Source organism: Gymnoscopelus braueri (genome assembly GCF_963280865.1).
Source record: "Gymnoscopelus braueri genome assembly, chromosome: 1".
Classification (NCBI taxonomy): Eukaryota; Metazoa; Chordata; class Actinopteri; order Myctophiformes; family Myctophidae; genus Gymnoscopelus; species Gymnoscopelus braueri.
Window position 1 is genome coordinate 493,601 of NC_137603.1, and position 15,097 is coordinate 508,697.

A 15,097-nucleotide genomic window follows, 5' to 3' on the forward strand; every position below is an offset into this window, starting at 1 on the left:
GCCCGATTGGAATTCAAACAGCAGTTTTCGCTCGGCGAGGTAGCTGTTGATCTGTTCGTGAATTAATCTCTCGATGACCTTTGAGATGGAACAAAGGATGGAAACGGGACGGTAGTTGCCAGGTTCTAATTTGTTTTTTTAAAGATATTTTTGGAGGCTTTTTACTGCCTTTATTGATAGGATAGTAGGCTGACAGGAAATGGGGAGAGAGATGGGGGGGTGACGTACAGCAAAGGTCGTCGAGATTGGGAGTCGAACCTGTGACACGCTGTCAAGCTGGATTACCAGCATATGTGGTATGCGCCTGGACCGCTAGGCCAGCGGACGCCCCATTTGTTTCCTTTTTTATACAGACGGATTACCCTCGCCATCTTGAATTGTTGTGGGACGTGGCATTGATTGACTGATGGATACATTTGTAATGTAGGCTACGATGGAAGTAATAGAGACGGCTGCGTCTCTGAGGAATCTGGTGGGATGTTGTCATGGCCAGTGGCCTTGGTTGGCTGAAGGGCGATGAGTATTTTTTAGCGAATCTTCAGTTTTTACCGGTTTGAATGTGTTTTTTCGTACCCCTAGGTTTTCATAATGAGCATGGATATGATCAGAACCATGGAGACCGGAATGCGGTGGAAGTTTATAAACCAACAGGGTGGCGATGGTAGTGAACAAACTGTTAAAACAGTGTGAATGGTAGAATGGTAGTGAACAAACTGTTAAAACAGTGTGAATGGTAGTGAATGGTAGTGAACAAACTGTTAAAACAGTGTGAATGGTAGTGAATGGTAGTGAACAAACTGTTAAAACAGTGTGAATGGTAGAATGGTGGTGAACAAACTGTTCCCCACAATCAGTTTGTCGGTAATGAGCGAGCGTGTGTTTTTACAGGTACTAACGCGTCTGCCAACGACCAGCTGAGTTTGGCGTTAGCTTGGAACAGAGTTGACATCGCAAGAAGTCAGATCTTTGTCTACGGACACCACTGGCCGGTTAGTGACACCCTGTCTGTCTGTCTGTCTGTCTGTCTGTCTGTCTGTCTGTCTGTCTGTCTGTCTGTCTGTCTGTCTGACACGTCCTAGACTCTTCTCCCTTCTCTAAAACACCCTGGACAACGCTCCACACGTCCTAGACTCTTCTCTCTTCTCTAAAACACCCTTGAAAATGCTCCACACATCCTAGACTTTTCTCTCTTCTCTAAAACACACTGGACAACACTCCACACGTCCTAGACTCTTCTCTCTCTTCTCTAAAACACCCTGGACAACGCTCCACACGTCCTAGACTCTTATCTCTTCTCTAAAACACCCTGGACAACGCTCCACACGTCTTAGACTCTTATCTCTTCTCTAAAACACCCTGGACAACGCTCCACACGTCCTAGACTCTTATCTCTTCTCTAAAACACCCTGGACAACGCTCCACACGTCATAGACTCTTATCTCTTCTCTAAAACACACTGGACAACACTCCACACGTCCTAGACTCTTCTCTCTCTTCTCTAAAACACACTAGACAACGCTCTACACGTCCTAGACTCTTCTCTCTTTTCTAAAACACCCTGAACAACGCTCCACACGTCCTAGACTCTTATCTCTTCTCTAAAACACCCTGGACAACGCTCCACACGTCTTAGACTCTTATCTCTTCTCTAAAACACCCTGGACAACGCTCCACACGTCCTAGACTCTTATCTCTTCTCTAAAACACCCTGGACAACGCTCCACACGTCATAGACTCTTATCTCTTCTCTAAAACACACTGGACAACACTCCACACGTCCTAGACTCTTCTCTCTCTTCTCTAAAACACACTAGACAACGCTCCACACGTCCTAGACTCTTCTCTCTTCTCTAAAACACCCTTGAAAATGCTCCACACATCCTAGACTTTTCTCTCTTCTCTAAAACACACTGGACAACACTCCACACGTCCTAGACTCTTCTCTCTCTTCTCTAAAACACCCTGGACAACGCTCCACACGTCCTAGACTCTTATCTCTTCTCTAAAACACCCTGGACAACGCTCCACACGTCTTAGACTCTTATCTCTTCTCTAAAACACCCTGGACAACGCTCCACACGTCCTAGACTCTTATCTCTTCTCTAAAACACCCTGGACAACGCTCCACACGTCATAGACTCTTATCTCTTCTCTAAAACACACTGGACAACACTCCACACGTCCTAGACTCTTCTCTCTCTTCTCTAAAACACACTAGACAACGCTCTACACGTCCTAGACTCTTCTCTCTTTTCTAAAACACCCTGAACAATGCTCGACACGTCCTACACTCTTCTCTCTCTTCTCCAAAACACACTGGACAACGCTCCACACGTCCTACACTCTTCTCTCTCTTCTCTAAAACACCCTGGACAGCGCTCCACACGTCCTACACTCTTCTCTCTCTTCTCTAAAACACACTGGACAACGCTCCACACGTCCTAGACTCTTCTCTCTCTTCTCTAAAACACACTAGACAACGCTCTACACGTCCTAGACTCTTCTCTCTTCTCTAAAACACACTAGACAACGCTCCACACGTCCTAGACTCTTCTCTCTTCTCTAAAACACACTAGACAACGCTCGACACGTCCTACACTCTTCTCTCTTCTCTAAAACACCCTGGACAACGCTCCACACGTCCTAGACTCTTCTCTCTTCTGTAAAACACCCTGGACAACGCTCCACATGTCCTAGACTCTTCTCTCTTCTCTAAAACACCCTGGACAACGCTCCACACATCCTAGACTCTTCTCCCTGCTGGCGCCCAAACTGTGGAACAAACTCCCCATTGCAGTCATAACTGCCGACTCACTCCCAATATCTGTGTTGGATGTAATGCCTAAACTGTAAATGGTTGTAATTGTAACTGTATCTGTTCTGTTGTCCTTTTAGCCGGTGAGCAGCATGAATAACAACACCCAGGACAAACCCAAGAGTCCAGCAAGAGCTGCAGGAGGGGGGAAGGGGAAGGCTCGGGGGAAGAAAGGAGGAAAAGGAGGAAAAACCAAACCTGAGCCTCCTGAAGAGACAGACCCCAGGAAACTGGAGCTACTCAACTGGGTACAACTGTCTGTCTGTCTGTCTATCTGTCTGTCTGTCTGTCTGTCTGTCTGTCTGTCTGTCTAGACCAGTGGTTCTCAAACTTTTTTATGTCAAGGACCCCCAAAATGATATGTGTTTGGCCGTGGACCCCCATCTCAAAACATTTTGTTCCAGGGACCCCCCAGAAGCAAAGATTTGAGTTCCACAAATGTTCGCTTTAAAAATATATATATTCAAAGGTTTTCACGATTAAAAAAAAGAATAGCAGATCTACAAGCTCATAACCATGAGCTTGTAGATCTGCTATTCTTGAATCGCCAAAGTATAAAATATAGATAAAGGGGTTAACATTATTGTGACGCTTTATTAACACATACAGTGCCAAGATCCCGTCTACACGTTCTTTCAAATCCATCGCTTGAGTGCCAGGATTCATAAGAGCCTGTTTACACGTTCTTTTGAATTTTCATTGTTTAATCTGTGATCGCACGGCTGTGTTTATTTCTCATCAACACTTTCGTTTTCCACTTACGTCACACTCACCCGGAGCCGGATGTAAAAAAAAAAAATCATTTCCGGGTCACGTTGTTTTTCTCCGGTGATTTTCGGCCAGAATAAGGAAAAACACGGTTTTTCACACGGTAGAAAAGACAAACGGACAGCTCAACTTCTATTTTCTTTGGTCCGGGTGACTAACAGCCATCGTCGTAGTGTATCACGTCGTTTTCAGGCCGATCAGCGGGCCGGGAATTGTCGAAAACGTCACATCCTTTGAATGACCGGATATGACGTGGGCCTGTTTGGGAGGGGGTGAGCGAGGTGATCAATGTTTGGATGTGCTGCTCTCTACTGGTGGAACAATCGTAGGTGCTTGACAACACAATCAGAGAATGTATTTGAATGAAAAATTACAAAACAAAAAAATTAAAAAACACGCAAATTGCTGGCACAGGGGTGAGTACATTATGAATAAACTCTGGCAGTCAATGTGTTAACACATTTTGCTGGGGACCCCCTGGTACCCCTCCAACAAGGACCCCTGGGGGTCCCCGGACCCCACATTTTTTTAACCAATGGTCTAGAGCAGGGGTTCCCAAAGTTGGGGTCGCGACCCCACTTGGGGTCGCGGGAGACTGACGGTGGGGTCGCGAAATTATTTTGGGTCATTACATTTTTTATTATTTTTTTTTATTTTAAATTCAACAGAATGGATGAAATACAACCTAAAATGATTACAAATAGTCCAATTTACCATTTTAATCCATTTCAAATGCGCACCAAAATTGCAAGTTTAGGTGCATAAATTACCTCAAGGTTTAGGTGGGGTCGCGAGTCAATGGCCGCCTTATTTTGGGGTCGCGGGCTGACCCATGGTCTAGAGTGATGCTAGGTGCATTGTTTACCTGTTTATCCTGTCATTTCAAATGTACAGAATGTTATTTAGAGAGCCTGCTGTTTTAGACAGATGTTCATTGTTCACCTGTGATCCTTTACTGACGCGCTACAGTGTCTCTCTTTAGTCTATTAGTATGTATTTACCTTGTTTATTGTTATCTATCTATCTATCTATCTATCTATCTATCTATCTATCTATCTATCTACCTACCTACCTACCTACCTACCTACCTACCTACCTACCTACCTACCTACCTACCTACCTATCTATCTTTCAGGTGAACTCGTTGGAACAGGCCATGATGGATGCCTTGGTGTTGGACCGGGTGGACTTTGTCAAACTGTTGATAGAAAACGGAGTGAACATTCACCACTTCCTGACCATCCCCCGCCTGGAGGAACTCTACAACACGGTGAGAAGATCACACTGTTAACACTTGCGTGACTAAGCGGCCAATCTGACCGAATTTTAGACTTTAAAGTGGATTATCTTCTCTCATGAAGCTGTGAGGAAGTTCCCCTTCCATGACTTTTCCCCACTGTGCCCCACAGCGCGGGGGAGAAAGTGTCAGGATCGTCTGCAACCAGAGGGGAGAGACTGGCCAATGGAATCCCTGAAACGAACGGTCATTATGATCTTAACTCAGGCTGCGTAGGGGATGGGCTGACAGCCGTCATGCGAGTGTTAAAGGTCTAGTTAGTTACGTTAGTTTACAACACAGTGAGAACCATCACACTGTTAAAGGTCTAGTTAGTTAGTTAGTTAGTTAGTTAGTTAGTTTACAACACGCTGTAAGAATAACACAAAACAAACATAAAGCCCGACTGGCTTTTACTTCCCGTTCCTGAGTGACGTAGCTGGTCGCCTCTTTAGGAGAACAGATGTGGGTTGGAGTTTATTCATCAGTATTCACGTCAGGCCCGGCACCACGGGGGGCCAGAGGGGGCCTGCCACCCTCACTTTAAGTTTTATGTACATATTGTTTCACTATATAGAAAATGATTTTCCATCTCCTCCCTCAGTCATTTCATCCTGGAGCCGAGCCTGAGCCACGTTCACGTGTCTTCACACACTGCCTCTTCACACAGCCTCTGAACCATTCTTTATCATTATTATTATTATGAGTCTATTCATTCTAATGGAAGAGGGAACGTGAACACTATTATTATTATTATTATCATTATTATTGTCCCTGCCAGGCCGAAAGGCATGGCGAGAGAGTATGTTTTACCCTCCGTCCGTCCGTCCGTCCGTGTGTGTGTGTGTGTTTGTGTGTGTCCTGTCCGTGTGTTAACAGCTAATCTCCGGCACCGTTGGCCCGGTCGCTGCGAAACTGTGCACACACACTCCCTGGATGCCAATTCAGAACCTCTGCCTCAAATTTTTCACATGGGCCTGTTATAGCACCACCAGGAGGCAGATTTTTATATTACTCCTACAGATTTTATCCAAACGTCATGCAAATCGGTACACAGTATCTCTATAGTCATGTGATGAACACGGATCTGTCCGATTTCCCATATTCCATCCTCATTGGCTAAGGTTGGCTTCCAAAATTTGCAGGATTGGTCCGTTTTGAACAAAATGCCTCAAATCATGAACGCAGCTTGCAATTTCCGTGAAATTTCACAAACACATTCCCACTAGGCCGAGGAAGAAATGCCACTTGACATTTTTCAAATCAGCCTCATGGTGGCGCTATAAAAGGCTGATTTGTGTTTTTAACTATAACTGCACCGATCTGCGTGAAACTTTGCACGCACACTCCCTAGAGGCCAAGGAAAAACTGCATTTTTCACATTAGCCTTTTATAGCGCCACCAAGAGGCCGACTTATGTAAAACACATTTTTGGATATTAAGCCTTCAGATTTTATCCAAATTTCACACAAATCGGTACACATGATCTCTATAGTCATGTGATCAAGATGGACTTGTTTGATTTTTCATATTTCATCCTGATTGGCTAACATTGACATCAAAATTTTGCAAAAGTGGCCCGTTTTGAACAAATGCCACAAATCATGAACGCAGCGTCCGATTGAGGTGACACTTTGCACGCACATTCGCACTATGTTGAAGAACAAACGCCACCCTTTAACATTGCCCTATTATAGCGCCACCAGGAGGCCGTTTTTTTCAATACTTTTCATTTTTGTATTACTCCTACAAATGTTGTCCAATCATCATGCAAATCGGTACCCATTATCTCTATAGTCAAGTGATCAAGATGGTTCTGTCCGCTTTTTCATATTCCATCCTGATTGGCGATTCCGAACATTGTTGGCCCACAATAACCTACCTGATCATGACCTGGCGGAGACCTGTGCTCCGAGGAGCACTTTTTCTAGTTATTATTATTATGAGTCTATTAGTCTCTCCTCTCCTCTTCCACAGAGACTGGGGCCAACCAACACACTGCACTTTGTTGTCAGAGACGTGAAAAAGGTACACACACACACACACACACACACACACACACACACACACACACACACACACACACACAGTCTCTTTGAGATACTCAAAGAGACTCAAAGAGACTCAAAGAGTCTCAAAAAGACTCAAAAGAGACTCAAAGAGACTCAAAGTGACTCTTTGAGTCTCAAAAAGACTCTTTGAGTCTCTTTGAGTCTCTTAAAGTCCCACTCCACTGGTCATCAAATCATTGCCTCAGGAATGCGACAAAAACATACAAATCTTATTCTCTAATTGATGGAGAATAAGTCATATTTTGTGTGAACTGTTCCTTTAACATCTGTGGCTTTAGCATAAGAACCTTGTACTCAGTGACAGAACGCACATAATGATGACCTTTATGTGACCTTTATGTGACCTTCTAAGGGAAACCTGCCACCTGATTACCAGATCACCTTGATTGACATCGGATTGGTTCTGGAGTTCTTAATGGGCGGAGCCTACCGATGCAAATACACCAGGAAGACTTTCAGGACGTTGTACAACAACCTGTATGGACTGAAACGAGTAAGAAGACATGTACATGTCATTTACATATCATTTGCTTATGAATACACTCTACAACAACCTGTATGGACTGAAACGAGTAAGAAGACATGTACATTTCATTTACATATCATTTGCTTATGAATACACTCTACAACAGGGCTACTCAACTTAAGATGGCTAAGGGGCCACTCAGCAAAATACCAAAAGTCCAAGGGGCCGCCATAAAAATTACGGTCCTATTTTGGATTTTTCGATTTTGTAACACACAATAAAATGTACATTTTGACATCATATTCAGGGGTGCACATAACTTTCCGTTTTGTCAACGGGGGGGGGGGGGGGGGGGTTTCAGCACGGTGCCCACCGGGACAGTTTTGTCAAGGGGGGGGGGGGGGGGGGGGGGGGTGCTGCGCGAGAAAAAAATGACGCTTTGCTTCCAAATTTCGCCGTTTTTTTTTTCACTCACGCTGTTTGGTGAACCCCCCAAGGTTGGTGCCCTGTGCTGCGCTGCTTTTATCCGCCAAATTTGGGACGTTCACGGCATATTTTTGCACCATTACGGTACGTTCATCATCGGTGACTGACGAGTGCCTCTAACAGCCGCTGCGTGCAGCGGGCTGCGAGTCGCAGCCTGTCTGTGTGTCAGGATGCGAGGCTCACACAATCACAGCATGCGTCCCCCTGCGCCTATGGCTGTACATGGGGCCGACACGTGCTTTAGCGTGAGTGTGTGAGTGTGGCTTCAGGAAGTAAATCTCCAGGCTTTTTTTTAGTTTTGCTAAAAAATAAAAGCTTGGAAATTCCGGTCCCAGCTGTTGGTACGCAAAAGCGCCTCGCGTCGTCTGATGTGGTGCTCATTATTTATTTTGGGTGCGCATGCGCACCTGCGCACCAGTTATGTGCACCCCTGATCATATTATTTTCACTGTACCAGTTTATTTTGTGTGTATGTCCAGTGGCATCAGTTCAGCAAAAGCTAAGGTATGGCAAGGTTAGGGTTGCCAACTCCCAGAGATTGAAATAAGGGACACCTATCCTGGGCGGGAAAATGTGGGGGTCAAACCCCCCCAAAAACCCCAAATGCATAGAAAACTATGCATTATACCTGTAACAATTGACGCACCTGTATGTATGTCTGTCTGTTTGTTTTTGAAAAATGTTTTAGCAACCCATACATTTGAACGGAAATGTATATTTTTAAAATGTATATTTTTTTTTTTTTTTTTTTTTTGGGGGGGTTTGACCATCGGGCCGCGTGTTGAGTAGCGCTGCTCTACAACAATCTGTATGGACTGAAACGAGTAAGAGGGCATCTACATACCATTCACATATAATTTACATATAATTTACGTATCATTTACATATGAATATATGTATATGATAATAATATACATTATAATTAAGTCAGTGGTGGATCGTAGAGGGCTGAACCCATGCCCAAATACGTCATCACACAAGTGCCCATATATGGAGTTCCTCCGCGGCCTGGTGTATATATGTTGTCAACCGAGTGCCAACGGCTGAGTTTGTCTGTTGCGTAGCATTCTGTGTAGTTCTGTATCCAGACCGTAGTACTCGTGTATCCAGACCGTAGTACTCGTGTATCCAGACCGTAGTACTCGTGTATCCTGACCGTAGTACTCGTGTATCCAGACCGTAGTACTCGTGTATCCAGACCGTAGTACTCGTGTATCCTGACCGTAGTACTCGTGTATCCAGACCGTAGTACTCGTGTATCCAGACCCTTGTAAAAGATGGTGAAGAGACGGGAGCCAGTCCTGCAGTCAGACGCAGGAGAAGGACCGACAGACAGACGGTAGGGAAGAGACGGACTGTGAGGAGGAGGAGGACAAGGAGAGTTTAGGAAAGCTGAGATGGACAGACTGTGGGAAAGCTGAGATGGACAGACTGTAGGAAAGCTGAGATGGACAGACTGTAGGAAAGCTGAGATGGACAGACTGTAGGCACGCTGAGATGGACAGACTGTAGGAAAGCTGAGATGGACAGACTGTAGGAAAGCTGAGATGGAAAAGCTGAGATGGACAGAGAAGGACTGAGAATGGACTGAGAAACACGCGTTTTTTCACACGGTATGAAAAACGAACGGAGAGCTCCACTTCTATAATCTATAGTCTGGGTGACGAACAGTCATCGCCGTCGTGGATCACATCGTAATTTTCGCCGATCAGAGAATCTGAGAACACGTCACATCCGGTTTGAGGTATTTGACTGTTTGGGCCTGTTTGGGGGGAGGCAGCGAGTCAGCAAGCTGATGAAAGTGTCTATTTGCTGCTCTCTAGTGGTGGAACCATCGTATGTGTTCAAAACCGCAGCTAGACAATCTATATGAAAATTAAATAACAAAATAACAAAACAAAAAAAACACGAGAAAATCGCTGGCACTGGGGGAGTACTTTATGAAAATACTCTGGCAGTCAAAGAGTTAAAAATATATGGTTTATGAGTTTATCTAGGATCCCCATTATCTGGGGTTCACAGAGAACAATATACATAAATATATTAAAAAAACTAGAAAATGTGCTCCTCGGAGCACAAGTCTCAGACCCGTGCTATTTTAATAGCACAGGTCGTCTTGGTAGAACGGGTCGTCTTGGTAGAATGCGAGTGGTTTTTGGTGTTCTGCAGGGGCGACTGAATATGTAGTGTCTGCATTTAAAAAAAAATCTTCTTGAAGCAATGTGTCATATGGGAGTCCTCGTAATTGACTGGTTTGTTCAAATGCTTGTCTGTCTTCTTCATCTTCATTGTCTTGAACAGTTTCAGCAGTTGATTGGTGTGTTTGATCTATGTCAGTTTTCTCTAGTGCTACATAATGTATTTGATCAAGGTGGCCAATTGTTACAGTATTAAGACTTCGGCCTTGTTGTGGGATCCAACTCTATTTCAACTCTTTCAATTCAACTCTATAGTCCTCTTCTGTGTTACTGTTGTAGATGAGTATGCTTTCTTAGCTTTGGCCTTCTGCGCCTTTGCTTGACCAATGTTAGGTGTTCTCAGAGGGACACACACACGCACGGACGGGTGATTTGTACTGGAAGGTACTGTTCCAATCAAGACTGATTGATCCTGTCTTACCTCACTTCAAAAACATAAATGGCTTTTTGAAGTGACACACCTATTTATAGGATTTTATTTCGTCATGCGTCCCTCTAGCCAATCAAAGGCATTGGTGTCAACATATTGACACGTGTCACGTGGAGCTTGACCAATGTTAGCTTGGCTAGGAGGGAGGTGAACACACGGCGGGACGAAGCGAAAACATACTCTCCGCCTCCGGCGGAGACGAAAACATTTGTATAAATGCAGGGGTAAATGAGTGCATCATTACTTTTTTTAATTTCTTCATGTATATATTTACTTATTTGTTTATTTGAAAGCCTTCGATGCCACTTGATAAGAATCTTTCACATCTAGCTCACCATCTTGCTGATCGTCTCATCAACAATGTGTGTTGACTGTGGAGAGATTTGAAACTAGTGAAAGGTTTTTATTTCAAGAGACGATGAGATTCAATCTTCCTAATCTACCTATGGTCATGAGGTGTGGGAGGAATAAGATCACGGATACAAGCATCCAGAATCTCCCTTAGAGATAGGGTGAGAAGTTTGGTGTAGAGCCGCTGCTCCTTCACTTGGAGAGGAGCCAGCTAAGGTGGTTCGGGCAGGTAGACCAAGGACCAGATGGGGGATTCAACCCCCCCCCCCCACCCCATGGCCATGGAACGCCTCAGGATCCCCCAGGAGGACGTGGCTAATGCTTCTAAGGGAAAGAGAAGTCTGGAGCTCTCTGCTGGAAATGTTGCCCCAGTGATCCGACTCTGCATTAGTTGTTGAATATGGATGCATGAATGGATGCATAAGTTGGTGAATATGGATGCATGAATGGATGCATAAGTTGGTGAATATGGATGCATGAATGGATGCATAAGTTGGTGAATATGGATGCATGAATGGATGCATAAGTTGGTGAATATGGATGCATGAATGGATGCATAAGTTGTTGAATATGGATGCATGAATGGATGCATAAGTTGGTGAATATGGATGCATGAATGGATGCATAAGTTGGTGAATATGGATGCATGAATGGATGCATAAGTTGGTGAATATGGATGCATGAATGGATGCATAAGTTGGTGAATATGGATGCATGAATGGATGCATAAGTTGTTGAATATGGATGCATGAATGGATGCATAAGTTGGTGAATATGGATGCATGAATGGATGCATAAGTTGGTGAATATGGATGCATGAATGGATGCATAAGTTGGTGAATATGGATGCATGAATGGATGCATAAGTTGGTGAATATGGATGCATGAATGGATGCATAAGTTGTTGAATATGGATGCATGAATGGATGCATAAGTTGTTGAATATGGATGCATGAATGGATGCATAAGTTGGTGAATATGGATGCATGAATGGATGCATAAGTTGGTGAATATGGATGCATGAATGGATGCATAAGTTGTTGAATATGGATGCATGAATGGATACATAAGTTGGTGAATATGGATGCATGAATGGATGCATAAGTTGTTGAATATGGATGCATGAATGGATGGATGCATAAGTTGGTGAATATGGATGCATGAATGGATGCATAAGTTGGTGAATATGGATGCATGAATGGATGCATAAGTTGTTGAATATGGATGCATGAATGGATGTATAAGTTGTTGAATATGGATGCATGAATGGATGGATGCATAAGTTGGTGAATATGGATGCATGAATGGATGCATAAGTTGTTGAATATGGATGCATGAATGGATGCATAAGTTGTTGAATATGGATGCATGAATGGATGGATGCATAAGTTGTTGAATATGGATGCATGAATGGATGGATGCATAAGTTGGTGAATATGGATGCATGAATGGATGGATGCATAAGTTGTTGAATATGGATGCATGAATGGATGGATGCATGAATGGATGCATAAGTTGTTGAATATGGATGCATGAATGGATGCATAAGTTGGTGAATAAGGATGCATGAATGGATGCATAAGTTGGTGAATATGGAAGCATGAATGGATGAAAGAGTGAGAGATTTGAGAGCAGCTTGGAATAATCCCACAGGTTTTTATTTGAAGAGACTATGAGACGAGATTCAATGTTCCTTCCTTCTCTCATCATGAAGTGTGTGTTGGTGATGCGATAAAATACGACGTGAACACAGCTCACACATTGTTTTAAAGTAAGGCTCAAGTCAAAACAGTAAAGTCACAAGTCGAGTCAAGTCCAAGTCCCAAGCGTTTTATTTCGAGTCCTAAACAAGTCATAATGTAATTTCAATTATTAACACTGTGTAGAGATGGATACAATGTTGAGCATTTTTCACATTTGTGTTAATTTTTTAGTTTCCCCCTCCCTCTCCCCCCTCTCTCTTTACAGTTACAGTCATGGTAAAGTATATGAACATTGGTGAACGTTGGACCTGCATGTTTTGCATATTGCAATTCTCTTCTTTTTTGTTGTTGACCAGCTTGCCAAATACATATAATGTTGGGGGTCCTTGACATGAAAAGGTTTGAGCACACTGATAGGTCTTAATGGGTTAATAGTGTTGAATTTAACAGAGAATTTCCTCTTTCTCTTTCAGCCCAAAGCTCTGAAACTGCTCGGAATGGAGGTACGTACAGGATTGTTTGTTTGTTTGTTTGGGTTACATGTCGCCTTTCCGACATGTCGCCTTTCCGACGGTTACTAACCCTATACCTAACCCTATACCTAACCCTAACCCTAACCGCACGCGGAAGCCACTAGTCGGAGTAGTGAGATGTCGGAATGGAAGGAGCACCCCGTTTGTTTGTTTGTTTGTTTATTGGTTGGTACTTTTATGTTCATTTCAGACAGTAACACTTGTTTGTTTTGAGTTTTTGTTTTGAGTTTCAGTGTAGTTTGCATTAAAGCCTCACTACACTATGTAACTTTTTATGAATAAAATGTAATTTTGCAGTTATTATTTAGCTTGTGACTAAATAATAACACAGATGGAACACATATTTTTTAACTTTTCTATAAAAAGTAACAGTTTTGTCCACCGACAGCGACAGTAGTGACGTAAGGTTTTGTTGACGTTGTGGTTTCCAGGACGACGAACCTCGGGGGAAGGGCAAAGGGAAGAAGGCCAAGAAGAAGGAAGAGGAAGTGGACATCGACGTGGACGACCCCGAGGTCTGCCGCTTCCAGTTCCCCTTCCACGAGCTGATGGTGTGGGCCGTGCTCATGAAGCGCCAGAAGATGGCGCTGTTCCTGTGGCAGCGTGGCGAGGAGGCCATGGCCAAAGCTCTGGTGGCCTGTAAGCTGTACAAGGCCATGGCCCACGAGTCTTCTCTTCTTCTGGTTGATGACATCTACCAAGACCTGGAGAATAACTCCAAGTTAGTACATTATAAACATCTACCAAGACCTGGAGAATAACTCCAAGTTAGTACATTATAAACATCTACCAAGACCTGGAGAATAACTCCAAGTTAGTACATTATAAACATCTACCAAGACCTGGAGAATAACTCCATGTTATACATTATAAACATCTACCAAGACCTGGAGAATAACTCCAAGTTAGTACATTATAAACATCTACCAAGACCTGGAGAATAACTCCATGTTATTACATTATAAACATCTACCAAGACCTGGAGAATAACTCCATGTTATACATTATAAACATCTACCAAGACCTGGAGAATAACTCCAAGTTAGTACATTATAAACATCTACCAAGACCTGGAGAATAACTCCAAGTTAGTACATTATAAACATCTACCAAGACCTGGAGAATAACTCCAAGTTAGTACATTTTAAACATCTACCAAGACCTGGAGAATAACTCCAAGTTAGTACATTATAAACATCTACCAAGACCTGGAGAATAACTCCAAGTTAGTACATTTTAAACATCTACCAAGACCTGGAGAATAACTCCAAGTTAGTACATTTTAAACATCTACCAAGACCTGGAGAATAACTCCAAGTTAGTACATTATAAACATCTACCAAGACCTGGAGAATAACTCCAAGTTAGTACATTATAAACATCTACCAAGACCTGGAGAATAACTCCAAGTTAGTACATTTTAAACATCTACCAAGACCTGGAGAATAACTCCAAGTTAGTACATTATAAACATCTACCAAGACCTGGAGAATAACTCCAAGTTAGTACATTTTAAACATCTACCAAGACCTGGAGAATAACTCCAAGTTAGTACATTTTAAACATCTACCAAGACCTGGAGAATAACTCCAAGTTAGTACATTATAAACATCTACCAAGACCTGGAGAATAACTCCAAGTTATTACATTTTAAACATCTACCAAGACCTGGAGAATAACTCCAAGTTAGTACATTATAAACATCTACCAAGACCTGGAGAATAACTCCATGTTATTACATTATAAACATCTACCAAGACCTGGAGAATAACTCCAAGTTAGTACATTATAAACATCTACCAAGACCTGGAGAATAACTCCAAGTTAGTACATTATAAACATCTACCAAGACCTGGAGAATAACTCCAAGTTAGTACATTATAAACATCTACCAAGACCTGGAGAATAACTCCAAGTTATTACATTATAAACATCTACCAAGACCTGGAGAATAACTCCAAGTTAGTACATTATAAACATCTACCAAGACCTGGAGAAT

At 43.0% G+C, this 15,097-nt stretch overlaps 1 protein-coding gene across 1 annotated transcript in view; it reads left to right on the plus strand.

Annotated features, from left to right (window-relative positions):
• Nucleotides 1-15,097, plus strand: part of LOC308082033 (transient receptor potential cation channel subfamily M member 1-like) — a gene marked incomplete at both ends in the record, with an annotated part of 90,593 nt that overhangs the window by 34,513 nt on the left and 40,983 nt on the right. The window contains 7 exons of the mRNA XM_080423644.1: nt 889-989; nt 2,896-3,063; nt 4,719-4,853; nt 6,837-6,887; nt 7,284-7,424; nt 13,039-13,068; nt 13,530-13,819. Coding sequence (XP_080279770.1) covers nt 889-989; nt 2,896-3,063; nt 4,719-4,853; nt 6,837-6,887; nt 7,284-7,424; nt 13,039-13,068; nt 13,530-13,819 — 916 coding nt within the window. The remainder of the gene's footprint in view (nt 1-888; nt 990-2,895; nt 3,064-4,718; nt 4,854-6,836; nt 6,888-7,283; nt 7,425-13,038; nt 13,069-13,529; nt 13,820-15,097) is intronic.